The 27,967-nt window shown below is 49.5% G+C and overlaps 1 protein-coding gene across 3 annotated transcripts; it reads right to left on the bottom strand.

Moving 5' to 3' along the window:
• Positions 1-1,216: 1,216 nt before the first annotated feature.
• On the bottom strand, positions 1,217-26,748 carry HRK (harakiri, BCL2 interacting protein). 3 transcript variants are annotated; one of them, XR_004439558.1, is made up of 3 exons: positions 25,204-25,541; positions 24,401-24,510; positions 1,217-6,426 (listed from the first exon to the last, which is right to left on the bottom strand). XR_004439558.1 is itself a non-coding variant. In XM_033220462.1 (3 exons), the coding sequence occupies exon 1, from the start codon at positions 26,613-26,615 to the stop codon at positions 26,340-26,342; it is 276 nt and encodes a 91-aa protein (XP_033076353.1). In that variant the 5' UTR covers positions 26,616-26,748; the 3' UTR covers positions 1,217-6,426; positions 24,405-24,510; positions 26,284-26,339. The 3 variants fall into 3 exon arrangements, 2 of the variants coding, with proteins under 2 accessions (XP_033076353.1, XP_033076352.1); XM_033220462.1 differs by lacking the exon at positions 25,204-25,541 and adding an exon at positions 26,284-26,748 and having other exon boundaries at positions 24,405-24,510; XM_033220461.1 differs by lacking the exons at positions 24,401-24,510; positions 25,204-25,541 and adding an exon at positions 26,284-26,748.
• Positions 26,749-27,967: the final 1,219 nt, after the last annotated feature.

Here is a 27,967-nt window from a genome sequence, read left to right as displayed (position 1 = left end):
AAAAAAAAAAAAAACTATCCAGGCATGGTGGCCCATACCTGTAATCCCAGCTACTCAGGAGGCTGAAGCATGGGAATCACTTAAACCTGGGAGGTGGAGGTTGCAGTGAGCCGAGATTGCGCCACTGCATTCCAGCCTGAGACCCTATCTCTGGAAAAAAAAAAAAAGAATTGTGTCTCGGCCATCCCTCAATTCTGGTTTCCTTTGAAACAGTTTGATTTTCAGGCAGCTAGACCCATGTGGTGGTAAGACAGCCCGCAGCAGTTCTGTGCTTATGTTCTAGCAGCTTAACAACCCCTGCATCCCGAAAGCTCCACCAAAAGTCCTAAGGCTGACTCTCATTTGTTTGTCCCAAACCAATTACTTTAGCTGGTGAGATGTGGCGCACTGGCCAGGCCTGGGTCAGCTGTTGAACTCTTGAGGTAGTGAGAGGAAAGAGTCAGCCCCTCTAAGTCACATAGACTGAAAGCGGGGCAGGGGTGGGTGTTCAAAGGAAAAGAGAAGGTGTGGTATCTAAAAAAACAACCTGGGCCAGGCACGGTGGCTCATGCCTGCAATCCCAGCACTTTGGGAGGTCGAGGCAGGTGGATCACCTGAGGTCAGGAGTTTGAGACCAGTCTGGGCAACATGGTGAAACCCCATCTCTACTAAAAATACAAAAATTAGCTGGGCATAGTGACACATGCCCGTAATCCCCGCTATTCGGGAGGCCGAGGCAGGAGAATAGCTTGAACCCAGGAAGCAGAGGTTACGGTGAACCAGTATCACGCCACTGCACTCCAGCCTGGGCAATAAGAGCAAAACTCTGTCTCCAAAAAAATGGTATCTGTACTCACCCTCCCATTCTTAGGATGAGACTAGAACCTGAGTTGTCCACAGTTGGAGACATTAATCTGCAGGCTCATTGGCTTGTCCACAGGATACAATGCATAAATTATGGTTGTGTGCACTGACCTTGAACTGTTGGGCAAGTTTCCCAAACCTGTTGCCCAACCCAAGGGCATTCTTGAGGCCAGTCCTTCCCTTCGGGGGTCGGTGGGGTGGTGGATCTTAGGAATTAGAGGAGGGAAGGAAGTGGCTGGCCTTCTGCTAGAGGGAGCGCTGGGGCATGCAGGAGCCAGGGGCAGGGATCCTGTCCCTGTTATGCGGCTGGGTACTCCCAGAGTCTATGAGGGCCAGCCTTCCAAAAGGAAATGAAAACACAAATGTCTTTGGCTAGAAGTGCACAACCAATTTTTTAATAAAGTCATTACAAATATGTACAAAGCGTCTCCAAGGTATGAAATTCCTCTTACAAAAGAGCACAACGACGTCAGAACCAACAACGTCAGAACCCAGAACGGAACATCCCCAAGCTTATTGCCTCTCTGGCTAGGCCAGAGGCCTCACTAAGGTTCTCCAGATACCCTCCCAGCCGTCCCTGCCACGCGCACAGCTTCCTTGGCGCTTATAGTGCAAAAGACCTTCGGGAGAAGGAACTTGGGAGTTCAGGTTGGAGAAGAGGGTAGGAAGGAGGTAAGAAAAGCTTCCTGTGTCCTAGGAAATAAGTCATACAGGCCCTATTTTCAAATTCCATGCACCTTCCCTGGGACCTTATAGAAACCAGGAACACAGGGGGAGGGCATGAGTATATAAAATCCACAACGAATCCAACCAGCCTGTCCTTGAGTGTCCCGAAAGGTGACACTTTTTCCAGTGGACCTAAGTCAGGCCCCCGGCTCCCAGCGGGGCCATGTGCTGGCACTCGCCCTGGAACTAGCAGTGCTGTGGGTGACCTCATGAAGGGAACTAGTGGAGCAGAGCAGTCAGCTCGTGAGCGTGGGGGTCCCATGGACTCCAGTCTAAATCATGGCTCAGGCACTTCGCTGGTGGTGTGGACTTCAGCTAAGTTGCTCAACCTCTCTGAGCCTCAGCTTCCTCCACTGTAAAATGGGAATGGTAACAGTACTATCTGCTAAAGTGGGCATGAGGCATCGCGGAGGGGAAGATGGTAAAGCACTTCGCCCAGGGCTTGGGAGTGGCGAGCACGCCATAAAAGGTAGCTTTGACTATTGTGTAAAGCAGCAAGGACCAGTCTGTTCATGCTGGAAATGAGTCGAGATTGCAGGCTTTTTAACTGCCTTTACCAGATAGCGGGGCTCTCAGTCAATACTATATAACAATCTGCCAGCAAGGCTTGGGGTCACAGTGGTGACTTGAAAAATCTGTTAAATGTCGTGAACCAGACTGGAAAGGGACATTTCACATCATCTGCTTCCGAGCAGGACTGTCCCCTCCACCATCCATAAGTCAAGTCTCTTCTGAGATGGAATTCTACAACCTGGCACATTGTAGATGCTCAATAAATATATGCTAAATGAATGAATGAAAATTTTAAAAATAAACTTTCAGCTTAAGCTTTAAAATGACACTTGGACATCAATTTCCTCCCCTCATGGAACTTCCAGTCAGCTCCATGGGATAAGAAGAGTGTCTAGCCGGTCCCCCAAACCCTTAACCAACTTCTGATCTTCAGAAAAGAAACGGGTATTGACACAGAAGAACAAAATCTGTGTTCTGGTCAATGCAACTTGTAATATCAGGTGGACACTCAAAAAGTCCACAATGGTGAACCGGTGTCCCTAAAAGATACTTGTGTAGGAGGTGGGTGGGTGAGGACTCCCCTAATGCCCCACGGAAGGAGAGTGGTATTTTATCACTGTCAGAAACATAATAATAGGAGAACATGAGATCAGCTACATACATTGTGAAAACCAGTCACAGTTTCATTTTTCTGTGACGGTATTGTTTAAATCACCCTTTCCTCTCATCATCAAAACAGAAAAGAATCAAAATAAGAAGTGGAGGCTGAGCACGGTGCCTCACACCTGTAATCCCAGCACTTTGGGAGGCCAAGGCGGGTGGATCACTTGAGGCCAGGAGTTCAAAACCAGTCTGGCCAACATGGTAAAACCCCGTCTCTATTAAAAATACAAAAATTAGCTGAGCATGGTGGCGTGTGCCTGTAATCCCAGCTGCTCGCGAGGCTGAGGCAGGAGAATCGCTTGAACCTGGGAGGTGGAGGTTGCAGTGAGCCGAGCTCGCACCACTGCACTCCAGCCTGGGCGACAGAGCGAGACTCTGTCTCAAAATAAAGAAGAAGTGGAAAAGAAGTCCCCAGTACCCAAATGAAGGCGGCTAAAAACATAAAAACAAACAAACAAACAAAAAACAGGAACTAGGCTCTAAGAGATGTGCACGGCCAAAATAAAACCACAAACAAAACAAAACAAACAAAAAACAGGAACTGGGCTCTAGGAGATGCGCACGGCCTAGGACCAAGGACAGCAGCCAGTGGGGCTAATGGGCTCCCCAGAGAAACTTCCTACTCAAGCTACACCAATAACAAAGACAATAGGAAACGGACCCCCAAATTTGAAGAGATTGTATTTGTTTGTGGGGTATCACGTAGGGGTGAGAAGCTTCCAGAAAGGACTGGATCTCATTCGGAGTGTTGAAGTCCCGGGGGCTCCAGTCCCTGAGGTTCCTGGCTCCCCACTCTCTGAGAGCAAGCAGCACCATCAGAAATGAAGAGGCAAAGTCTCTTCATCTCATTATGCAGCAAGTTACCTAAACGATGATCTCAGAGGCCTCCCTCTGCTTGTACGGTCACACACACACACACACACACACACACACTGCTGTCTGCTGAAACCCGATATGAGGTCTTTTTTAAAATTCATTTCAAAGCCTCCCTCCCTTTCTCTCTCTCTCTTCACAGACGCTCTGCAGTGAAGCTAATCAAAATCAATGACTCCTTGGCAGCCAGAGAAAAGTGGGGGGGTGGAGAAGAGGGAGGGATGTTGCCAGCACTTTGCACACTGTGGAAATATTTTTTAAAAAACAAGAACCACCCCACTATCTCATGCAATCCAACCAATACAACAGGAGAGATGATGGAGACAATATATACATATATATCATGCTTCAATTTCCGAATACAAATGTCCATCAGGAAGTCAAATCTCATATAAAAACAAGCATTAAAAACAACCCCTTGTCAAAAATCGAGGCAGTCGAGAAGTGCACTACAATGAATGATGTGCAAGAAAAGGCCAGGATTTGATAAATACATGGTCTCTAATAAAACAGGAGAATATCTACAAGGGACTTGGCTGGGAAGCTCTACCAGGAGGTCATGGGTGCCCCAGTTCTCTCAGCAAAGTGGCTTCATTGAAATCAAAATCACCCAAGATGCCAACCCCAGCGTTTGGAGTTTGGATCCTCCAGGGGAAACATCAAAAGCCGGCAGGCAAGTCGGGGTTGAAAAAGGGATCCTCTCACCTTTCATCTTCTCCTGTGTCTATGTGGTCAGCATGCCCCCACTACGACCTTGAAGGTACAGCCTTAAAGAAGCAGAGAACTGTGATTGGGTACAACTGTGTAGTAATGGAAGCCTCTCCCCAGAAAACGGGGTGAGCTGGAAAGACCCTAGTCTGTGACTAAGAAAGTGATTAAATAGAAGCAGAGACTGTATTTCACATCATTCTGATGAATTTGCCTTCTCCAAGTTCGTGGCTTGGTGGGAATATCGCCGGCTGCTCTCTGCAACCCCCAGCTAAGCGAGGGTCCCCTGCAAACATCAACTAGGGGGAGGGCATGAGTAATGAGGAGAAGCAGGTTCCCCCAAAATAAGCGTTGTTTTTTTTTTTTTGCCTTGCTGAATTCAAAGCTGCGGGGTGGGGGAGACTTCCCTCACATTCAGCAGCCCTGGGGTTACATTTCTCTTTAAAGGGCTATTTAGGAAAACACAAGGAATGGATTTTAAAAAGAAGACAGAAAGAAATCCAGCTCCCAGCTTGCAGCAGCACTGAGAGGTTGTACATTCTAAAGGACCTGGTCATTTACAGCAAAGCCTATGGGGGGATAATTCCCATTTCAGCCGCATCCACCTTAACAAACATGGATCCCACTGCTGGCTTCTTAGAACTGGAGCGGTGTCTGCTAACCAGCCTGCTGGACCCTCTGTCTATAGGTACCAGGTGGTGACTTGCAAATCGAGCCTTGGAGAATGACTGTCCGAATCTGCAGCCTGATACCTCGCCACCTCGGCTTTGAAAATGGCAGTGTGTGGTATCCTGCACAGAGGAAGAATACGTGCTTATGTTGGATTTTTCGAAAATGAAAGCAAAAAATAATCACTGCTCCCTGAAGAGTCTTTGCAGCCAAGTCTCCGTCCAGCACACATCTTTTTTTAGCCCTTCTAGAAACTTCTGAAAATAGTAGCTTATCCTTGGGGGGAAAAAATCAGACCTCTGTCAATCAGTGAGATGCTGGTGCCTTTCATTTAAATGGCCCACTCCCTCCCCCAACGTCCCCTGGTTATAAATCATCTTTGACCAGAATGTAGCCGTTTCTTGCCTCTTTAATCCATAAAACCTAAACCCTGAAATCCCCTTGGGGAGTGGAGGAGGCTGTGGGCTGAACTCCGAGGACACTTCTGTGGGGGTGGAGGAGATAGCAACCAAGTCATGCATGAGGTCAGCTTTCTGCCTCATCACCAGCAAGCCTCTCAATGCCATCCTCCCTCCTAGACCCCAAGGTTTGCTCCAAACCACCTCTGGATATTTGTCCCCACGTAGAGAAAGAGAAGAGACTCTCAAGTGGCACTTTTGCAACTTGTCCCTTAAAAAAAAAAAAAGAATCTGAAACAGCAAAATAGAAATCTCTCTTGTCCCCTGGCCTTCCAACAAGTCTTGTCAAAAGAATACCACAGCAGCACCAGCGGGAACGCACTTAGCACCAGCAAAATTTTAAGTGAAGCACCAGAGACACAAAAATCCCATTTCTCTCAACGTGACAGTGGGATCTAGCGATCGACCTAAGTAAGTACAGGGGGAGAGGCTAGGACGAGTCAAGAAATGGAGGCACCCCAGACTGCCCCTACACAATTGGTCCCAAGTCCTCACCTCTTTTTTTCTTTCCTATCATGCCTTTTGCACTGTTACCTCTTATTCCACCAGCATCTATCCCCAGGCAGTTGGCCGATGCTAGGGCTAATTCCCACCAGTCTTTGCAAACAGTTTCTAAGTACACAGCAGGCATCTCTCTTCTGGCGCCCCAGACATTACAGAATATCAAAGTTCACATCGCAAGGTGCAGAAAAGGAAGGCAACCACGTCCTCGACAAGGCATGCACTGATACGTAATATTCATATTTTATATATATATAGAGAGCTGTATGTAAATAGCATTGGGGTGTCTGTTTCTGCAGCTGGATTTCCAAAGGGCTTCCCCAGTCCCATTCTGTGTTTCTACGATCGCTCCAGGCGCTGTCTTTACTCTCCACTTCCTTCTCGAAGTGCCAGCCGTGGCCTTTCAAGCTCTGGGCTCCCCCTCTGGAAAACGGGAACCAGCTTTCTCCAAGGACACAGGGTTTTCACCAACCTGCAGAAATAAAGATTGGTATTTTGATCAGTGCAGCTGCTGGGGTGACGTCAGTGCAGTGGGCCTCTGCACACTCAGCCCCGGATGTCGGGAGGGGGAGGGGAGAGCTACTGGATGCAAAGCTCTGGTTTTGGAGGAAGGATGCCTCAAAAGCTAGCCTTGGCACTCTTCCCCTTACCAGAGTCTCTGTCTATGTGGCAGCCATCCCCAAATAGACATTTGTGAGCGCACACACACTCCCCTCTCTGCTTTTAGACCTAGATATTTACGTAGTCATCTTCAGATATTTTTTAAAAAAGAAGAATCTAGAGACACACGAACTTTTTGCTTCTCCAAATTCAGAACAGGACCTTCCTCGATTCATTTCATAGATCCAGATTCAGGAGAGCGTTGTGGGATAGTCTCTGTTCTCTTCTGTTTGTCTCTCCGTTCATTCATCCATTCATTTCTTCCCAAATATGCCAAGTGCCATCCTAGGGGCTACAGATTCAATGACATAATTCTTGCCCTTGAGGGGCTCAGAGCCAACAGGGAGATGGGAAGAAATGGATAATGACAGTCACATGTAAAGAGCATATGCAATCTGGGGAAACGTGGTCTGTGGGAGCCCAGGGGAGGCAGCTCATAAGGGAGACAAAGGAGACTCCTCAGAGAGAGTGGCAGGCCCCTGTTGACTATTGAAGAGTGCCAGGAAACGAACCAGGATAAGAAAATGAGGCATCCTAGGCAGGGCAGAAAAAACAGCCCATACCCAAGAGCATCCACAACAGAATGCGCAAAATGTGTGCACAAATGCTCACAGCAGAATTATCCATAATAGCACAATGTGGAAACAACTCAAAATGTCGATCAACTGATGAATAAACAAAATGTGGTCTCTCCATACAATGGACTATTAGTCAGCCATCAAAAAGGAATGAAGTGTTGAGACTTGAAGATGGATGAACCTTGAAGACATCATGCTAAGTCAAAGAAGCCAGACACAAAGGGACACATATTGTGTGATTCCATTTATATGAAATGTCCACAACAGGCAGATCTTCTGTGACAGAAAGGAGAACAGTGGTTGCCTAGGGCCAGGGCGGGTGGGAGGAATTGGGGAGTGGTGCTCATGGGCACAGGGTTTCTTTCAGGGAAACGAAAATATTCCAAAGTTGACTGTGAAGATGGCTGCAAAATTCTATATATACTCCTCATCATTGACTTGTACACCTTAAACAGGTAGGGTTGTTTATTTGTTTGTTTGTTTTTGAGACAAGGTCTCGTTCTGTTGCCCAGGCTGGAGTGCAGTGGTGCGATCTCAGCTCACTGCAACCTCTGCCTCCTGGGTTCAAGCAACTGTCCTGCTTCAGCCTCCCAAATAGCTGGGACTATAGGTGCACACCACCATACCCATCTAATTTTTGTATTTTCAGTAGAGACTGAGTTTTGCCATGTTGGCCAGACTGGTCTTGAACTCCTGACTTCAAGTGATCCACCCACCTTGGCCTCCCAAAATGCTGTGATTACAGGCATGAGCCACTGTGCCCGGACTTAAAAGGATAGATTTGAGGGCTATAAGTTAGCAGGGGAGATAAGAACGTGCCACACGTTACTCTGAAGCAGGTGGCATAAGAACGAGCATGTGGGTAATACACACCAAGTAGTGCAGGAGTGGTATAGGAGGAGGGAGATCACTTTATGACTTCTGGGTTTGAGAAAGTCTGAGATGTTGACTTGTATGTACCAGCTGGTACCCTTAACTTCTGGCTCCCTTCTGGGTTTGACCAACAGGAAAGGAGGCACTCATGGGAAAATAAAAGCAGATGTTTGTTCCCCAGTTCCCCGCCCGCTGGTCAGAGGTTGGCCACAGCCGCTGCCTGGACTCATGGTACAGTGACATCCTCCTGGGGACTCCAGGTCCCATTCCTTTCCCTGGAACCTTCAGGCCAGGGTGGGAACAGCTCCCCTCTGTGGCCAAACCTGGGGTACTGCATGCACTCTCGCTGGTTTCCCAAACCCTGTCCACGCCTTTGCCATTGAACCTTTCCTAAATTCTCCTCTGATTACTGAGTTTGGAAACACTATCTGCTCTTACTTGGGCCCTAGTGGATACATCTGACTGCATGAAAGAGATGAGTCATAAACACATGGACCCCACAGTCTACGTCAGCTGACAGTCACAAGGATCCAAATCAGTGACTTCAAACCTTTTGCTTTTTTTTTTTTTTAAAGAAACTGGGTCTCGCTCTGCCACCCAGGCAGGAGGGCAGTAGTGCCATCATAGCTCACTGCACCCTCGACCTTCTGAGCTCAAGCGATCCTCCCACCTCAGCCTCTAGCTGGGACTACAGGCATGCACCACCACATCTGGCTAATTTATTATTTTTATTTTTTCTTGTAGAGACAGGGTCTTGCTATGTTGCCCAGGCTGGCCTCAAGTAATCCTCCCGCCTTGGCCTCCCAAAGTGCTAGGATTACAGGTGTGAGCCACCACGCCAGGCCAATTCCCCTTCTATCTCATGAGGGCACAAACACAGTAGGAGCTCTGCTTTGTTATGCAGCCACCATACATTTTCATAGAATATGGAATTAGAGTCCTCAATCAACTCAATTGATAAATACACTCAATTTAATGAAACCAGCTTTTGTAATCCCTAAACATCTCCATTGGTGTCTACTCATAAATCTACAGAATGCAAGTCAGTGTAAACCTGCAGTATTAGCCTAAAATAATTATGCTGCTTTAAGCACAGGTGGGACAGAAGGAGAGCTAGGAACACTTATTAAGTACCTACTATGCTATTGAGTGTGTGGACTTCGTGCTAAGCATGGTTATCTGCACCAGATAAGGCCAGGTGCCTGCTTGAAATTTGCCTCTAGGCTTACCGGAAAGATATGCCATGCCGGAGGACAGTACTGTAAATGACCAATATCTGGAGGTGAACCAACAGCCTAGAAGTCAGGATGGGGTTACAATCACTAGGGAAGCTTCAGAGTGGACCTAGGATTTGATTGGGGACTTGAACACACACACACACACACACACACACACACACACACACATATTTTTTCCATATTTGGAAAAAGGAAGCATGGCTTAGATGGGGAAAGGGGCTAGGCAAGACCAAGGACAGTAAAAAGCATGGCGCAAACAGGGAAGCATGATGAGCAGGGAACTGTATCAGAAAGTTGTAGGAATTGAGGCCAGGTGCTATGGCTCACGCCTGTAATCCCAGCACCTCAGGAGGCTGAGAGAGGATTGCATAAGCCCAGGAGTTTGAGGCTGCCATGGGCTATATTTTATATACATATATAGGGTTTCTTTTTTTCTTTTTTCTGAGCAGCAAGTAGTAATTGTGCTATTTAAAACTATTTTTAAAACATCAAGTCCATCAACCCCTGCGAGCCAATGCCCCACCCTTGGGATGTGTTACCTTAAACTTGGCTCGTAAAGAATTTTCTCAGATGCTAATTCACAGTCAAAACTCGCGGCTGAAGTGATTCATGAAATACCTTTGAAGAAATGTCCCTGTTTCCATTTTTCATCCACCACATGGAGGGGGGAGGCGGGCAGAGAGGGAGAACTTGAACCCGCAAGGTCCTGCCTCCCTGGGCTGCGGTGATGTGCCGCTTTGGGCACGGAAGGTGAAAGCTGAGAACAGTGAACCCCACTGCAGCATTAGAGAGGGCAAGAGGCTTATTCCCTTTCTCTGATGTCAGCAAAGAATTAGGACTCTTGGATTCCCTCCTAAGAGGCCCCAATTTTTAATTTAAAAAAAATACCTTGGCCAGGCATGGTGGCTCTTGCCTATAATTCCAGCACTTTGGGAGGCCAAGGAGGCCAGAAGTTTGAGACTAGCCTGGGCAACATGGCAAAACCTCATCTCTACTAAACATACAAAAAATAGCCAGGTGTGGTGGTGCACACCTGTAATCCCAGCTACTCAGGAGGCTGAGGCATGAGAATCTCTTGAACCCAGGAAGTGGCGATTGCAGTGAGCTAAGATCATGCCACTGCACTCCATCCTGGGCAACAGAGCCAGACCCTGTCTCAATAAAATTTTAAAAATACCTTTTTTGCCCTTTTGCACAAATAAGTTACAAATTCAAACAGTAGAATAATATAAAAATAAAATGAAAGCCCCTTAAACCCAACCCTTAAGCCCCACTCCCTTACCCAGAGGTAGCCGGTATCACCAGCTGGTTGTGTAGCCTCCCAGAGTATTTTCTGTGCATTTGTAGGACGCCATGTCTCTTTTTTATTCTTTTCCTACCATTATGTTCCCAGAGCCCAGCACAATGCCCAGCATATAGTAGGTGTCCAATTCATTATCTATTGAGTGAGGGTAAATAAGTGACAAACGAATAAAGATGACAGGCTGGGTATAGTGGCTCACGACTGTAATCCCAGCACTTTGGGTGGCCGAGACAGGTGGATCACTTGAGGTCAGGAGTTTGAGACCAGCCTGGCCAACATGATGAAACCCCATCTCTACTAAAAATACAAAAATTAGCCAGGTGCAGTAGCACACACCTGTAATCCCAGCTAGTCAGGAGGCTGAGACAGGAGACTCTCTTAAACCCAGGAGGCAGAGGGATGCAGTGAACTGAGGTGGCACCACTGCACTCCAGCCTTGGAGACAGAGCAAGACTCCATCTCAAAAAAAAAAAAAAAAAAAAAAAAGCAGTTTCTCGGATCCTCCATCTTTGGTTGATTCTGAGCAAGGAGTTTCAATGGTACCAATAGTCCTAGTCCCTAAGACTTGAAGGAAGGGCTGGGCATGGTGGCATGTGCCCCTAATCTCTGCTACTCAGGTGGCTGAGGCAGGAGGATTGCTTGAGCCCAGGAGTTCGAGACCAGCCTGGGCAATATAGCAAGACCCTGTCTCAAAAAAAAAAAAAAACTTGGAGGAGAAGCTCTCCATGCAGAATCCTCTTGCAAAGAAGATTGCTCCGGTCCATGTTATCCCTTAAATCTCCATCTGTAGAGTTCATGTCGGCCAAGTAGGAAGCTGGGCGCACAGGAGGCTGTGGAAAGGAAGCTGAAAAGATGGCTAGGTTGTGATGTGTGAGGAAGGAAGAGGTCATGTGGCAGCCTCTGGAAGAAATATTTGCTCTCCTTGGCCGAGCCTTCTTCTATCAGTGAACAGTTATCAATGCCATCAGCTACTAGATACTGATGATCTAAAGTCTATGAAGAGAGACCTGAACTCCTACCCGCTAGGAAGTTATGGCAGGTGGGCCTTGGAAGTCCAGTTCACTTGACTTTCAGAAGGGTAAGCAGTGAGAGTTGGGAAGTAGCTCAGCTCAGCACAGAATCAACACCAAAACAAACAAACAAACAAACAAAAAATACAGATTCTTCTTAAAGCAAACTGTGGCCTACAAGACAACGTTGCCCATGGCCCATGGCCCACATGTTATACTATGCACATTCTTTGACCTAACAATTTCACCTTCAGGAATTTCACTTTTTCTTTGCAAAGGTGTCCAAATATGAATGTCCCCTGCCATGCATGGTGGCTCACACCTGTAATCCCAGCACTTTGGGAGGCCAAAATGGGAGGATCACTTGAGCCCAGGAGTTCCAGACCAGCCTGAGCCACATAATGAGACTCCATCTGCACACACACAAATTTTTTTCTTTTTTGAGATAGAATTTCACAATTATTGCCCAGGCTGGAGTGCAACGGCGCAATCTTGGCTCACTGCAACCTCCGCCACCCTGGTTCAAGCTATTCTCCTGCCTCAGCCTCCCCAGTAGCTGGGATTACAGGCATGCACCACCACGCCCGGCTAATTTTTTTGTATTTTTAGTAGAGATGGAATTTCACCAGGTTGGCCAAGCTGGTCTCGAACTCCTGACCTCAGGTGATCCACCCGCCTTGGCCTCCCAAAGTGCTGGGATTACAGGCATGAGCCACTGCACCTGGCCACAAAAAAATTTTAATTAGCCAAGTGTGGTGGTGCACGTCTATAGTCCTAGCTACTCAGGAAGCTGAGGTAGGAAGATCACATAAGCTCAGGAGTTTGAAGTTACAGTGGGCTATGATCATGCCACTGCATGTCAGCCTGGGTGACACAGAAAGACCCTGTTTCTAAAACAACAAAAAAAGTTCCTAACAACCTTGTTTACCCTACCAGAAAACAGGAAGCAATGCAAATGTTCCCAAGGAAGTGACCATATAAGGAAATTCTGGTTCATCCAAGCAACAGAACATCATGCAGCCATTAAAAAGGATGAGGAAAACCTTTGTGTGTTGACATGGGAAGATCTCAACCACCTATTTTTAGTGAGGAAAAAGCAGGTTACAAAACAGCATGAACAGTATGAGCTCATGTATTTAAAATAGGATGCGTGTGTGGGTGTATATGCATCAAGGGAAGAGCATGGGGGCTCCCTGAAATCAGGGGTCACGAACTGAAATGCACTGGACCCAGTAAAGGTACCCAGGAGGGTCTGGGGACACTGGAGTGTGTTTGTCCTTTCTAAAGGGGTTTCTGACACTCATCTCCAGCCTGTTTCTGCCACATGGGAATACATGTGTTAGAATACATTGTTAGATCTTTTAATTTTTCAAGAAAAATTGGAAATACAGGCTCCTACCTGAAAATGCCTGATTTTTTTTTTTTTTGATGGGGTCTCACTTTGTTGCCCAGGCTGGTCTCGAACTGCTGGGCTCAAGTGATCCTTCTGCCCCAGCTTCCTGAGCAATGGGCACTACAGGCACATGCCACCATGCCTGCCTAAAATGCCTGACTTTTAAGTGTTGGGGGAAAACCCACGCAGGTCAAACAGAACTCAACTGCAAGCCAAATTCAGCTAGGAGACCACCCATTTTCACCCCTCCCTGAGATACTCAGACACTCCTACTATCACCTGGCATTTAAGTTCGCCTCATCTTAACCCTCAGTAGCTATCTCTGGGCCCCAGGTTCTCCACTGTACAATGAGGGAGATGGGTTATATGTCTCTAATGTCCTGTCTGGCTCTGGCTATGTTTCCAGAACACAGACCCTTTTGGCTCACAGATCTTCTGAGAACTGGATCCAAACTATGTTTTCTGTCCCAAGTAGGAGGAAGTAGAAGAGGAGGATGAAATCAGCCAGTGTTATTAGCTTAATTACCGGGTGTTCACAAATTTCCTGAGGGCTCTCCTACATTCATTCATTCATGCATTCATTCATTCACCAGTTAGTGAATGCCGCCATGCCCGGGTGCTGGGATACAGTAATGGGCAAAATAAGCATGGCGGTTTGCATCTTTCTGGGACCTGAAGGCCAGTGTTGCCTGGGCTGGAAAGCCCTGGTCTAGTGGTTCTCCCAGCCCTGTCAGAGTGGCCGAAGTAGGCCCTTGGTGAGTCCCAGACTGGGGAAGGCAGGATTAAAGCAAATAGCAACTGCCTTAAGCAAAAGGCTCAGAAAGTTCTGAGACCTCCCACCCATACCACAAAGATGGGCCCATGGACTAAACTTCTTCTTTTTTTTTCCCAAAGACAGGGTCTTGCTCTGTTGCCCAGGCTGGAGTGCAGTGGCACAATCATAGCTCACTGCAGACTTGACCTCCTGGGCTCAAGCAATCCTCCCACCTCAGCCTCCCGAGTAGCTGGGACTACAGGTGTGTGCCACAATGCCTGGCTAATTTTTTTGTTGTTGTTGTTTGTTTGTTTTTAAATAGAGGTGGGATTTCGCCATGTTGGCCAGGCTGGTCTTGAACTCCTGACCTCAAGTACTCTACCCACCTCGGTCCCCCAAAGTCCTGGGATTACAGGTGTGAGCCACCGCACCCAGACTATGGACTCCATTTTACACCAAATACGAACAACATATATCATAGGCTGTCATTCACCATTTTCGGAACACCAGTGACATGCCTTGTACTGCGCTGGAGTCGATTATGGCATGCTTCCTTCATGCTAGGAGCTCATTACGGAGATAAAACAGCATTGGTTCTCCCAGCCACTCACACATAGAGGGGGCTGAATCTGTGCCAGTCGCTTGATATCTAGTGCTCCTCCAGTGCAGATGCTATTATTCTTCCCAGTTTACAGATGAGGAAACCAAGGCTCAGAAGGCAATGGGATCGGCCTAAGGTCACACAACTGGCAAATGGGAGATGGAGAACGTTATCTGAAAGTCGGCCTGACTCCAAAATTCATGTCCCTTTCCATGAAGCTTCCCTGCCTCAGCATAAAGTATTGGTGAGGAAGATAAAGTTACCGGGGTTAAATTTTCTGAATCAAGCCTTAGGCTGTTTGCTCTGCCAACAGTCTCAAATATTCGAAGTCTGAGCCATCTTTGAAAAATGGTACCTTGGCCAGGCGTGGTGGCTCACACCTGTAATCCCAGCACTATAGGAGGCCAAGGCAGGCATATCTGGATCCCTTGAGGTCAGGAGTTCGAGCACCAACCTGGCCAACATGGTGAAACCCCTTCTCTACTAAAAATACAAAAATTAGCTGGGCGTGGTGGTGGGCACCATGTAATCCCACCTACTAGGGAGGCTGAGGCAGAAGAATCGTTTGAACCTGGGAGCAGGGGTTGCAATGAGCCAAGATCGTGCCACTGTGCTCCAGCCTGGGCAACAGAGTGAGACTCTGTCTAAAAAAAAACAAAATTGGAAAATGATACATCTTCTTGAATCCATTCCAGTAACTCTGACACATCCCCACTCCTAGAAGACCTCCCTCTCCACCCATGCAAGCCACTTTGTCTTAGTTCCTCCAGCATCAGTATGTTAGCATTTTACAGGGTTTATTAAGTACCATGTGCTAGCTCCAAGATTATTAGATGAACATGATTCCTGCCCCCAGGATGACAGGTACAGCCAGGCAGACAGAGAAGCTTTCCAGATTAGTGACATTGTTGAGACTGGGAACCTTTCCCTGAAGTGGGGACAGGCATGCTAGGCGCCATCCACACTCCCACACTGGCTAAAGGTGTGGTCCGTGAAGAAAAGTCCACAGCAAGGCAACAGAGATTCATCTGAGGCCAGTCACAGCCAGCTCAAGAGCCGACAGACACTTGACATATAAAGGCCAGTGACATGGGCTGGGCCCAGTGGCTCACACTTGGAATCTCAGCACTTTGTTTTTTTTTGTTTGTTTGTTTGTTTGTTTTTTTTTTGAGGCGGAGTCTCGCTCGGTTGCCCAGGCTGGAGTGCAGTGGCCGGATCTCAGCTCACTGCAAGCTCTGCCTCCCGGGTTTACGCCATTCTCCGGCCTCAGCCTCCCGAGTAGCTGGGACTACAGGCGCCCACCACCACGCCCGGCTAGTTTTTTGTATTTTTTTTTTTTTTAGTAGAGATGGGGTTTTACCGTGTTAGCCAGGATGGTCTCGATCTCCTAACCTCGTGATCCGCCCGTCTCGGCCTCCCAAAGTGCTGGGATTACAGGCTTGAGCCACCGCGCCCGGCCGGAATCTCAGCACTTTGGAAGGCCAAGGCAGAAAGAAATACTGCTTGAGCCCAGGAGTTCCAGACCAGACTGGGCAACATAGCGAGACCCCATCTCTAAAAAAATAAAATAAAAAATTAGTGACATACACCAGTAGTCTCAGCTACTGGAGAGGCAAAGGTGGGAGGATCACTTGAGCCCAGGTAGAGAGTGCACTGAGCCCTGATTGCACCACTGTACCCCAGCCTGGGCAACAGAGAGACCCTGTCTCAAATAAAGAAAGGCCAATGACATGAATGAGACATAGGAGCCAACGGCAGTGTTTGCAGATCTTGACCACATGATTTTATGCTCTAGACGGCCTTTATAATACAAGAATGCTCACTATGTTTTTTGTTTGTTTGTATTTGAGACAGAGTCTCGCTCTGTCACTCAGGCTGGAGTGCAATGGCGTGATCTCGGCTCACTGCAATCTCTGCCTCCTAGGTTCAAGCGATTCTCATGCCTCAGCCTCCCAAGTAGCTGGGATTACAGGCATGTGCCACCACACCCAGCTAATTTTTGGTTTTGTTTTGTTTTGTTTTGTTTTGTAGAGGCGGGCTTTCATCATGTTGGCCAGGCTGGTCTTAAACTCCTGACCTCAGAATCTCTACCCACCTTGGTCCCCTAAAGTGCTGGGATTACAGGAGTGAGCCACCACGCCCAGCCAAAAGAATGCTACATATGTTTTGATATCAAAGTTCCATTTGAGAGCATTAAAAACTTTTTTTTTTTTTTTAGACGGAGTTTCTCTCTGTCACCCAGGCTGAAGTGCAGTGGCACAATCTCAGCTCACTGCAACCTCCACCTCCCAGACTCAAGTGATTCTCTTGCCTCAGCCTCCCCAGTAGCTGGAACTACAGGCATGTGCCACTACACCAGGCTAATTTGTTTCTATTTTTAGTAGAGATGGGGTTTCACCATGTTGGTCAGGCTAGTCTCAAACTCCTGACCTCAAATTGTCCACCCACCTCAGCCTCCCAAAGTGCTGGGATTACAGGTGTGAGCCACCGTGCCTGGCCAAAAAAAAAAAAAAAATTACTTTTTATTTTTTTTGAGACAGGGTCTTACTGTGTTGCCCAGGTTGGAGTGTGGTGGCATGATCACAGCTCACTGCAGCCTCAACCTCCCTAGGCTCAAGCGATCCTCCCATCTCAGCCTCCCGAGTAGCAGGACTACAGGGGCACACCACCACGCTTAGCTAATTTTTCCTTTTTCTTTTTTTAGATTGGGGCTCACTTTGTTGCCCAGGCTAGTATCAAACTCCTGGCTTCAAGCAATCCTCTCACCTGTGAGCATTAAAACAATTTTTTAATTAGTTTTTTTTCTTTTTTTCTTTGAGATGAAGGTCTCACTCTGCTGTCTGCCCAGGTTGGAGTACAGTGGTGTGTGTAATTGTAGCTAACTGTAGCTTTGAACTCCTGGGCTCAAGTGATCCTTCACTGTTCCTTCACCATGATGGATGGGGAATGTAAATGATGGACTAACCAAATAAAGCAATACTAACCAACTTCTAAGTGTAGTGGCTCACGCCTGTAATCCCAGCACTTTGGGAGGCCAAGGTGGGCAGATCACAAGGTCAGGAGTTCGAGACCAGGATGCCCAATGTAGTGAAACCCCGCCTCTACTAAAAATACAAAAATTAGGCCAAGTGTGGTGGCAGGCACCTGTAATCCCAGCTACTTGGGAGGCTGAGGCAGGAGAATCTCTTGAACCCAGGAGGTAGAGGTTGCAGTGAGCCAGAATCGCACCACTGCACTCCAGCCTAGGCAACGGTGTGGGACTCCATCTCAAAAAAAAAAAAAAGAAAGAAAGAAATGTCTCATGGAAAAATACTAAAAGGTTGAACAAATGCCTGTGATATATGGAAAAGGTCAGGTTACAGATAATATATTTAGAGTGATTCCATGTGTTAAAGTACCCATCCAGCCAGGCATGGTAGTGCACACCTATAATCCCAACACTTTGGGAAGCCAAGGCAGGAGGTCTTGAGCTCAGATGTTCAAGACCAGCCTGGGCAACATAGCAAAACGCTGTCTCTACAAAAAATACAAAAATTAGCCAGGTGTGCTGGCATGCACCTGTAGTCTCAGCTACTTGGAAGGCTAGGATGGGAGAGTCACTTGAGCCCAGGAGGCTGAGGCTGCAGTGAGCTGTGATCCTGCCACTGTACTCCAGCCTGGGTGACAGAGTAAGACCCTATCTCAAAACAACAGAGAGAGAGAAAAAAAGAGAGAGACAGAGAGGAAGAGAGAGACAGGAGGGAGGGAGGGAGGAAGGAAGGAAGGAAGGAAGGAAGGAAGGAAGGAGGGAGGGAGGGAGGGAGGGAGGGAGGGAGGGAGGGAAATAAAAAAAGAGAAAGAAAGGAAGAGAGGAAGGAAGGAAAGAGAAGAAGGAAAGAAAGAAAGAAAATCACATTACGAAAGGGTCAAATCTAATGCAATGGAAAGGTAGAAAGGCTTAGAAGCTGTCTGGTCTTTACTGCTACTCAGACCTTCTGCTCAAAGCTGAACCTCCTATCTCCAGAGGCAAGACTCTAATTTTCTTTCTTTCTTTCTTTCTTCCTTCCTTCCTTCCTTCCTTCCTTCCTTCCTTCTTCCTTCCTTCCTTCCTTCTTCCTTCCTTCCTTCTTCTTTCTTTCTTCTTTTTTTGAGACAGGGACTCATTGTGTCACCCAGGATGGAGTGCAGTGGCACAATCACAGTTCACTGCAGCGACAAACTCCTGGGCTCAAGCAATCATCCACCTCAGCCTCCCCAGTAGCTGGGACTACAGGCGCATGCCACCATGCCTGGCTACAATTTTCTTTTATTCAGCATTTTCCAAATAGTTGCCAATGAACTTGTAATATTTTTTGTCATCAAGAAAACGTTATTTATTTTTCTGAGACAGGGTCTCATTCTGTTGCCCAGCCTGAATGCAGTGGTACGACTGCAGCTCACTACAGCCTCAACCTCCTGGGTTCAGCAATCCTCCCATCTCAGCCTCCCGAGTAGTTGGTAACACAGGTGTGGACTACCATACCTCACTAATTTCTTATTTTATGTAGATATGGGGATCTCACTATGTTGCCCAGGCTAGTCTCAAGTTCCTGGGCTCAAGCAATCTTCCCACCTCAGCATCCCCAAGTGCTGGCATTACAGGCATGAGCCACCACATCCAGCTACTTTTTAAAAAAGGAATATTATATCAAGTTTCCCAGAGCAATTAAATTCCACCCTGCCCAAGTCTCTGGCCCATGGAGCAAAGGTTCAGTGTGGGAAAGCTCTGCGGGAAGCAGCCATCTTGGATAAGCCAGTTGCCTCCCCACAGGAAGAGGAAGGAGCTTTCTCCTTGCCTGGACAACCAGAGTCATAAAAGGGTGCATCTTACTGATGCGGGCTAAATCAGAAATCCCCCACCCAACAGCAGGGGCACCAGTTTAGGGCAGGAAAGGAACAGGGGAGCCAGTGCTGAGTTGGATGGTGAGAGTTCTAAGGGTGATGGAGACCCAATCGATGCCCACAGTGTTTCCCTGGCACTGAGGGGGTGGGTGTGAGTGAGTTGGTTCAGGGATCACGACCTCTCAGACCTTGGCAGGAGGTGAACTGGTTTACTTCTACTAAGAGGCGAGGGCAGGGGCAGAGCCTCAGTCTCCTGTCTCTGCAAGAGTCTGGGGTCACCTGAGGGCTGCGGTTGGGACTCGTTCATTTCTGCATCCCTGCCCCTGGGCATCCAGCCCTGGCACCAAGCTACACTGCTTGTTTTTCTTTCCTGAAATGTACTATGCAGTCTCACCTCCAGGCCACTGGACTTACTCTCTGTCTTCCCAAAACACCTTTCTTGAATGTCTTCATATGGCTGGCTCCTTTGTGTCATTCAAATCTGCTATTCCCCTGGTTCCTCTTCAAAGTGGCCTTCCCTCCCTCATCACCACAGGTGAGGAGTCCCTGGGGCACTCTCTATTGTGTTACCTTTGTATATTACCTTCGGGGCCCTGAGCACTTTCTGAAATTATCTCTGTGTTAGACTGCATAATCCAAAGGTGGCCACTCTAGTATCTCCCATTCCCCATGCTATTCCAGAACCTCACCACCCCCCATGAGGTGGAGTCTAATTCCGCCCCACCTTGAATCTGCATCAGCTTCTGACTTATAACCAAAGTGACTTTGGAAGCTGGGTCAGAAAAAGCAAAGCAGCTTCCACCTAGTTCCCCAGGATGCTTGCTTTTGGAGCTCCCAGTCACTGTGTCAGAATCCAGCTGCCATGCTGTGGGGAAGCCCAAGCCACACGAAGAGGCTGAGTATAGCTGCTCCCATTAACAGCCCCAGCTGACTCCCAGTATTAACAGCCAGACATGTAAATAAGGTTGCTTCCCCACCCATGACTCCAGTCCTCAGCCATCCTGGAGCAGAGACAAGTCACCCCCACTATGCCCTGACCAAATTCCTCACCCACAGAATGTGTGAGCATGGTCAAATATGTCAGCCTCCCATATAGGTGAGTTCCACATCCAAGGAATCAACCAGCCTCAGATCAAAACTATTGGAAAAAAATAAAATTAAAAAATAAGAATTTTAAAAAACACATAAAAACAATACGGTATAATTATTTACATAGCATTTACATTGTATTGGGTATTACAAGTAATCTGGAGATGATTTAAAGCACACAGTGTGTGGGTTACATGCAAACACTACACCATTTTATATCAAGGACTCGGCATCCTCGGATTTTGGGATCCAAGATGGGATCCTGGAACCACTTCCCCCCAGAGACAGAGGGATGGCTCTAGTTGTTTGAAGCAAAACTTAGTAGTTTTGGAGTAATTTGTTACACAGAAGTAGTAACAAGAACAATATTTACTTATTGTCTGTCTCTTCCCACTAAAATGTGGGCTCCATGAAAGCAGGGAACTCTACGCCTTGGTCCTTCCTGTAGCCACAGTACCCTATACACAGAAGATACTCAATAATTAGCAGTTGTGTAAGTGGAAGAACCTGAATTTGGGAAACAATAGTGACTATGTTGCATAGTTTCTTTTTTTAATTTTTTTTTTTGTGACCGAGTCTCACTCATTCTGTTGCCCAGGCTGGAGTACAGTGGCACGATCATGGCTCACTGCATCCTCCGCCTCCTGGGTTCATGCAATTTTCCTGCCTCAGCCTCCCGAGTAGCTAAATACAGGCACACACCATCATGCCTGGCTAATTTTTGTATTTTTAGTGGAGACAGGGTTTCACTACATTGGCCAGGCAGGTCTCGAACTGCTGACCTCAAGTGATCCACCCGCCTCAGCCTCTCAAAGTGCTGGGATTACAGATGTAAGCCAGCATACCCGGCTGATGTTGCATAGTTTCTGATTCATTTAACAAAGCACATAGTTATTGTACACCTACTATGTGACAAGCAAGTTGCCAGGGACTAGGGACACTGTGGGTTAGCTTTCTGTCCTGTGAAATCCTACCACAGGGACACTAGTGAGGACCACCAAAGAAACAGAAGGCCCCTCCCCACCTCTCGTTATCTGCTTGTCTAAAAGGCTGACTTTTCAAAAACTCTAGAGTTATGATTGCCAAATCCAGCCAGCCCACATCTGGGGGTATATTTAATTATTCCCAGGTGTGGCTCTTTTCCATCCACAGCTCAGTCACTTGTACTCTGGCCTCTCACTAGGCGAGCGGATGACTCCAGACAGGGACCATGTGGCAGGAAGGCTGCCTGGTTCTGCACATCTGGCCCCTTCCCGGGGGGTTCCTCCCCAACAGCTGTCCTCCTCGGGCTCCCTCGCCAAGCAGAAGGCCAAGCTTTCAAGCTCTAAAAGTAATTCTGGCAGGGGTGCTGCGGGCTGGGAGGGAGGCCTGCGGGATGCTCCTCCGGGTTTAACCACTTAATCCCCAAAGTACCTGCCAAGAACCAGTTAGCAAGTCTGGTTGGCGGGCCAGTCCGTCATTAATTCATTAAAGCAGGCTCCCGCTGGCCCATTATCTTCCTTGCCACTGACCACGTCGCCTTATGGGCCTGCAGAGTCCCCCTCTCTCCCCTTCCCCTGCTCCCAAGGCAGGATTCTACCCAGCCCTGGCCTCGACTCCCAGGCAGATTCCTCGGCTCCATTCTCTCTCCCTCCCTGCCCCCTCCTCAGGCAGGCTTCTCCCTCCCTCCCTCCCACGCCTCCGCCAGCCAGCGCTCACCATAAAGCGTCTTTTGTTCCCTCTCTCCTGTATCTTTGAGTATTGACTGGTTAAATCACACCCATCCTCCTCCCGGCCTCCCCAGCCTCAGAGGAGCCTCCCCTGGGGCTCTGGAAGAAAGGGAATTGCACTTGTGCAGGAATTCACTGTGCCCCAACCCCGTCTGCTTACTGCCCCATCTCCTCTTCCCCTGCAAGTCATGGGGTGGGGGGCGCTGTGTGACTTCAAAGACAGAAGCTCCAATTCCACTGGGGATCACTTAGGTGGATGCTCTCTGCCTCGGCTTCCCCTTTGAAATAAAAGGAATGGCACTGACCATTTCATGACATTCTCTGTTGACTGAAGTTAACAGACAGCCACTGCACTGATTTTTTTTTTTTTTTGAGACACAGTCTCACTCTGTCACCTAGGCTGGAGTGCAGTGGTGTGATCTCAGCTTGCTGCAACCTCTGCCTTTGGGACTCAAGTGATCCTCCCACCTCAGCCTCCCAAGTAGCTGAGACTACAGGTGCACACCACCATGCTATTATTATTATTATTATATTATTATTATTATTTTTTTTTTTTTGTACAGACAAGGTTTCACCATGTTGCCCAGGCTGGTCTTCAACTCCTGGACTCAAGCGATCCGCCCACCTCAGCCTCCCAAAGTGCTGGAATTACAGGATGGAACCACTGGCCCAGCCTGCACTGGACACTTTCAATGAATATTCTCTTATAATTCTCCCAATAACCCTGGAAGGATACAGCTCCAGTTTACAGATAAAGGTGCAGAGGTAATGGTTCTTTCTCAAGGTCATGCTGTCAGCAAGTGGCTGGGCACTTAAGAGTCTCTCAACCATTATTCTCTCCTGACCCTTCTGGCACTGATTTCCCAGGAGGGCAGGTAGGAGTGGTGTGAAATGGCCAGCAATAATAATGGTACAATGTTGACTACCTTGGGAAAGAATGATAGTAAATGCACTATAATAATCATGATAGCTCACATGTATATCCACTGTTCTAGAACTTTCCATGTTTGAATTCATTTAACCCTCTCAATAATGTGCCTACACATTAAGTACCATTATTGTCCCCATTTTACATATGGGAAAACTGAGTCTTGGGTTTTTGTTTCTGTTTGTTATTTTTTTTAAAGGATGACTTCTGAGAAAAGTATTGCTGGCTCGCAATAGAGACTCAGAACAAGCATACTGGATACACACACACACACACACACACACACACACGTGTTTTAAATTATTATTGAGATGGAGTCTCGCTCTGTCGCCCAGGCTAGAGTGCAGTGGTGTGATCTCGGCTCTTCTTGGCTGACTTCTTGGCTGACTGCAACCTCCGCCTCCTGGGTTCAAGCGATTCTCCTGCCTCAGCCTCCTGAGTAGCTGGGATTACAGGTGTGCACAACCATGCCCAGCCAATTTTTGTATTTTTAGTAGAGTTGGGGTTTCACCACATTCACCATGCTGGTCTCAAACTCCTGACCTCAGGTGATCCGCCTGCCTCGGCCTGCCAAAGTGCTGGGATTACAGGGGTGAGCCACCCTGCCTGGCCTTTATGTAGAAAATATTGATTCTGCATATAGCTGAGCACACCCTTAAAACCTACGGGAATTGAAAGTGGTAGTTCCTACCCTATATGGCTGGCACAGGCCTCCCTCAAACACCTAAGGTACAGCTGTGAACATTCCCCTTTCTCTATTAGGGTAGGGAAAGTGGAGAGCACCCCATATCCAGCATAGAACACAACAAACTATTTTCCTCCAGTGAATTTTCTTTCCCTTCTACTTAACTTACCAGAGCTGGGAAAAAACGGTTTTCCCCAAATTAAACCAAAAGCACAAATAAAGGCCGGAGCTGCTGGTATTCTGAGGTCAGATGTAGGCTGCAGAGAGAGAACTTTATCCGGGCCAGTGCAGGGAGCACGGGGGAACCCGCCCTGGGAGCGCAGGAAGGCAGGTGGTGAGCAATTCTCCGGGTGTCCCGAGGGTATGAGGGGCGGCGCTGGAGGGAAGCCGGGCGGGGCATCCTGAGGTCAGGGCGCCAGAGGCTGCAGAACCCTGGAGGGGACGCCCGGGCGGGACAAGGCAGGTAGGAGAACCCAGAGGTGTGGGAAGAGGGTGTCTCAGAGTCAGGGAGCAGCACGGGAGTAACTGTGGGGTAGAAGCCGGGAGCGGGGGGCGGAAATAAACTCCACAGAGACAACAACCTGCTGCCGCCCTCCCAACACCGACGCAAAATAGCGAAACTCCTGGCCGCCGCCCTCCCCTGCAGCGCAGGCCCCAGTTACCCAACTCCTCCCCTGCGCTCCGGCGCAGAGCGGCGCACTCTGCCCGCCCCTCCCGCAGCCTTCCCTTCCAGGCCCCGGGAGCGTTCCCACTCCTGACACTCACACACCGGTAAACGGGAACACAGGCTCCTGCCCGGAGTCCTCCGCCTCCCGGGAGGGTGCACCCGACATCCCGCACGCCTGGTCCCAGGAGGGGAGCGCTTATCCAGTCTCCTGGACGACAGAACCAGAGAAAGACGTGTCCCAGCCCTCTCCACAGTGCTATTTGATTTTACTCCCTTCCTCTATTTCCTTCTCATTCACTTTTCAATTGTCTTGCAACTTGTTTTCCAGGCAGTTTCTCTTTTTCTCTATCCTCCCCAAACTTCTTGTCCCTCCCCATCTCGTCGCCTGTTTTTTCTCTCCCTCTTAACCCACTTTTTTTCCTGCCTCTTCCCAAATTCCACGCTTTGGACTTCGCGTCTGTCGCTCAACTTCCTTTTTCTGTTCCCCGCGATACATCTAAAATGTTTTTCCCGTCCCAGGGACTGGGCAGCCTCAGCCTGACCCCTTTCAGTCGCGGGAGCCCCCAGCCTCTCCAACAGGAGAGGGAGAAGGCGGGGAGAAGTGGATGGGACCCCCGGCGCCCGGGAACCGAGCGGAGAGCGCCCCGAAGTGCGCACTTCTCTTTGCCAGCGCCCGGGCTGCGCGGGCCCACGCGACATCTGTCGCCTGCGGTCCCGGCTCACACCCCGCGCACCCCCGCAGCTCCCTGGGCGCTGCCACCCCCCACGCTCCGGCTGCCGCCTTTCCCCGCGGGCGCAGACGCTCGGGCCTCGCCTTCAGGCGCCGCTCCAACTTCCCAGGGTGTCTGCGGCGCGCGGCGGGGCTCGGCGGCGGGGACCCAAGGGCGGCTGGCTATGTTACCTTTGATATTCACCTTCCGGGCCTAGACTCATCTATGGTGGGCTCAGCCTGATTCTCTCTCCCTCATTCTCTGCAGCGCTCCTCGCTACTCCAGGATCCATAGTAGTAAGACGACGCTTACACTGTGCGCTTCCTCAAAGCGCCTAGCACAGTGCCAGGCGCACAGCTAAGTCACAATAATATCCCCACCCCAAGAACCTAGTACCTTCCTCCCACTGACACCAACCACACTAGGCGCTCAATACCCACTTCCCGTCCTAAGTTCTCAAAGCATTACCCCCCTAAACTGTGCCCAGCACCCCGAAGGAGCTCAATAAATGTTCCTTCCTTAAGGCTTCCCATTGGAGTTTGCCTGAAAGCCTTCTATTCCAGCCCACTCCGAAGGCGTCTCCTTCCCATCGCGGCTACAACCGTCTGGAGAGAAGGAAGCCAAACTCCTTAAACAGGACACCTCACTGGAGAAGGAGCGACGTTGGCAGGGCAGAAGAAAACTGCAAATGCGCGGAGCTTGGGAAGAAAGATTGGGCCAGCCAGAAACCTGGAAGGGGAGGAAGTCTCGAGATGCGCTTGGGGTGCCAGAGAATGGGGATCAGAGATTGGAGAAGTGACACTTAGGGAGAAGAGGTTGGGAGCAAAGGTGATGGAGACGGTGGCGACTCAAGAACAGCAAGAGGCTTGGAAGGGGACCGAGGACCTTTCCTGGCACTGCGATAGACTTTAAGTATTTGGAGTGGCTTACAACTATATTCTCATTGCAGGCATACTTTTTATTTGCATTGTGTGTATATTTGTGGGGCTGGTGGGGATTATGGAGGTTGAAGTCCTCCTCAAGCCACCGAGCTATAAGTGAGTAGCAAGATGCGCTTAAGGACTCGGAGACATAGGGGCAGAAATGGTGGACCTGACACTTGGAAGGAAAGACTGGGGACTGGGTAGGAGAGGGGGGCCGGAGATGCTTGCAAGAGAAGAGAATGGAGGAAGAAGGAGAAGGGAAGAGAAAAAAGCCAAACTTGCCACTCTCCCGCTCCCGGGGCAGTGCCCAGCTGCCGCGCCCTGGCTCTCGGTCGCTCGCTCGCGTACCTGTTGCTTGCTCCGGCTGGGTCTCGGCTCCGGCCCCACCAAGAAGCCCCGCGTTCCTACAAGTTCCGCCTGCCGAGCAGCCAGGCCGCCAGCGCCGCCACCTGCGCGGCCGCGCACAGCCAGGGCCAGTAGGTGGGGAGCGCGCCGGGCGCCGGCGCCCTCCGGCTCCGCGCGCGGCGCCGCCACATGGTGCGCTGGTGCAGCTCGTCGCCGAGCGCCTTGAGCCGGGCGGCGGTGAGCTGCGCTGCGGACGAGCGCAGCCCCAAGCGACCCGCGCTGCAGGCGCACACGGCCGGGGGGCCGCGGCCGCGGTGCAGGGGGCACGGGCACATGACCGCTGGCCTCGCTCCCGCCCCGCGCTCGGGCCGCCCCTCGCGTCCTCTCCCTCCGGCCTCTGCGCCCGCTGCCGCCGCGCTCCAGCCGCCGGGGGCCTCCCCTGGACACCAAGTTTCTCCTTGTGTTGTGCGTTTGTTGTGCTGACGGCGCTATTATTAATTAAAGTGTCACATGGTGGAGGGGGGCGGGGAGGGGGGTTACATCATCCGGCCCCCGGGGGTGGGGGGGGCTGCAGGCAGAAGAAACCGAGAGGTAACTTTTAACCCTAGCGGCGCCGGCAGCGAGGGGACGCGAGGTTTGGGAGACCCGGAGCGCGGCGCGGGGCGACGCGAGAAGGCGCCCCACAGCGGAGGTCCCGGGCTTTGGGGTTCTCAGGGGACCCCCGCGGAGGCGAGGAGCGCGAGGGAAGGTTGTTCTCCTTCCCCTTTTCCTGATTTCAGCTCGAGTTCCGATTTGGCGAGGGAAGAAGGCTTGTTTGCCGTTTTGGATGAAGCTGATACTGAATTCGGCTGCATTATTCAAAAATATTCCGAGGCTGTTGTTTTGTTTGGGGGAGGTGGGTGGATTCAAAATCTTACGGAAGAGCCAGATTACACCTAACTTGCCTCGTTTCAGGTCTGACTTGGCACCTGTAGGCATTTAGGCTGACCCTAACGCGGCCCCAGCGCCTGGCTAGAAATCCTGACGTAGGCGTGATAGGGGGCTGAATGGGTCGGTCCTGAGCTCGCTAGGGGCGTGGATGGAGGCATTCTCGCTTCCTAGCACCCACACCCAAAAGACCGTCACAAGGGGCTTTCTAAAGGGAAACTTCTTGTCTGCTTTCTTTGTGAATATTATTTTCCTGATGGGGTTACAGTTTTCTGCGATGATCCCAATTTAATGCGCAGCGAATACCCTAAGGGGTCGGCGAGAGGAGGGGCGCGGGGGACTTTAATTCCTCCTTTTCCAACCCGACAGCCACTCCTGTGCACCTCCAGACTGGAGCGTCTGGAGTTGTCATAGCCAGTGAAGGTTCAGATGGGCTGGGCGGCTCTCAGGATTCTGTGGGGGGGAGAATGAAACCTGCGATCTTAAATCGACTGGGATTCAGGCAGCTTTAGGATTCAGACGATCGGGGTGAGTCCAGAAGTGACTCCAAGTTGGGAGTCTGGAACCTGCTGAGGAAGCTTCCATTCTTTCCTTCCCACCTCAGAGTATAACCAAGATTCTTCAAGTCTGTGAACTTAGTTTTGGTCTGAATTGATCAGGAGGAGAAATGTCCCTTTTGGCCTGCAGCGTGGTGAAATGACAACAAAGTCAGGGGTCAGAGCTCACAACGCTATGTGATTCTGGTGGCCTTTTCCCTCAC

This window comes from Trachypithecus francoisi, unplaced genomic scaffold, assembly GCF_009764315.1.
Source record: "Trachypithecus francoisi isolate TF-2019V2 unplaced genomic scaffold, Tfra_2.0 Lachesis_group11, whole genome shotgun sequence".
Lineage (NCBI taxonomy): Eukaryota > Metazoa > Chordata > Mammalia > Primates > Cercopithecidae > Trachypithecus > Trachypithecus francoisi.
Note: the sequence above shows the minus strand (reverse complement) of the source record. Positions and strands in the feature narration are given on the sequence as shown.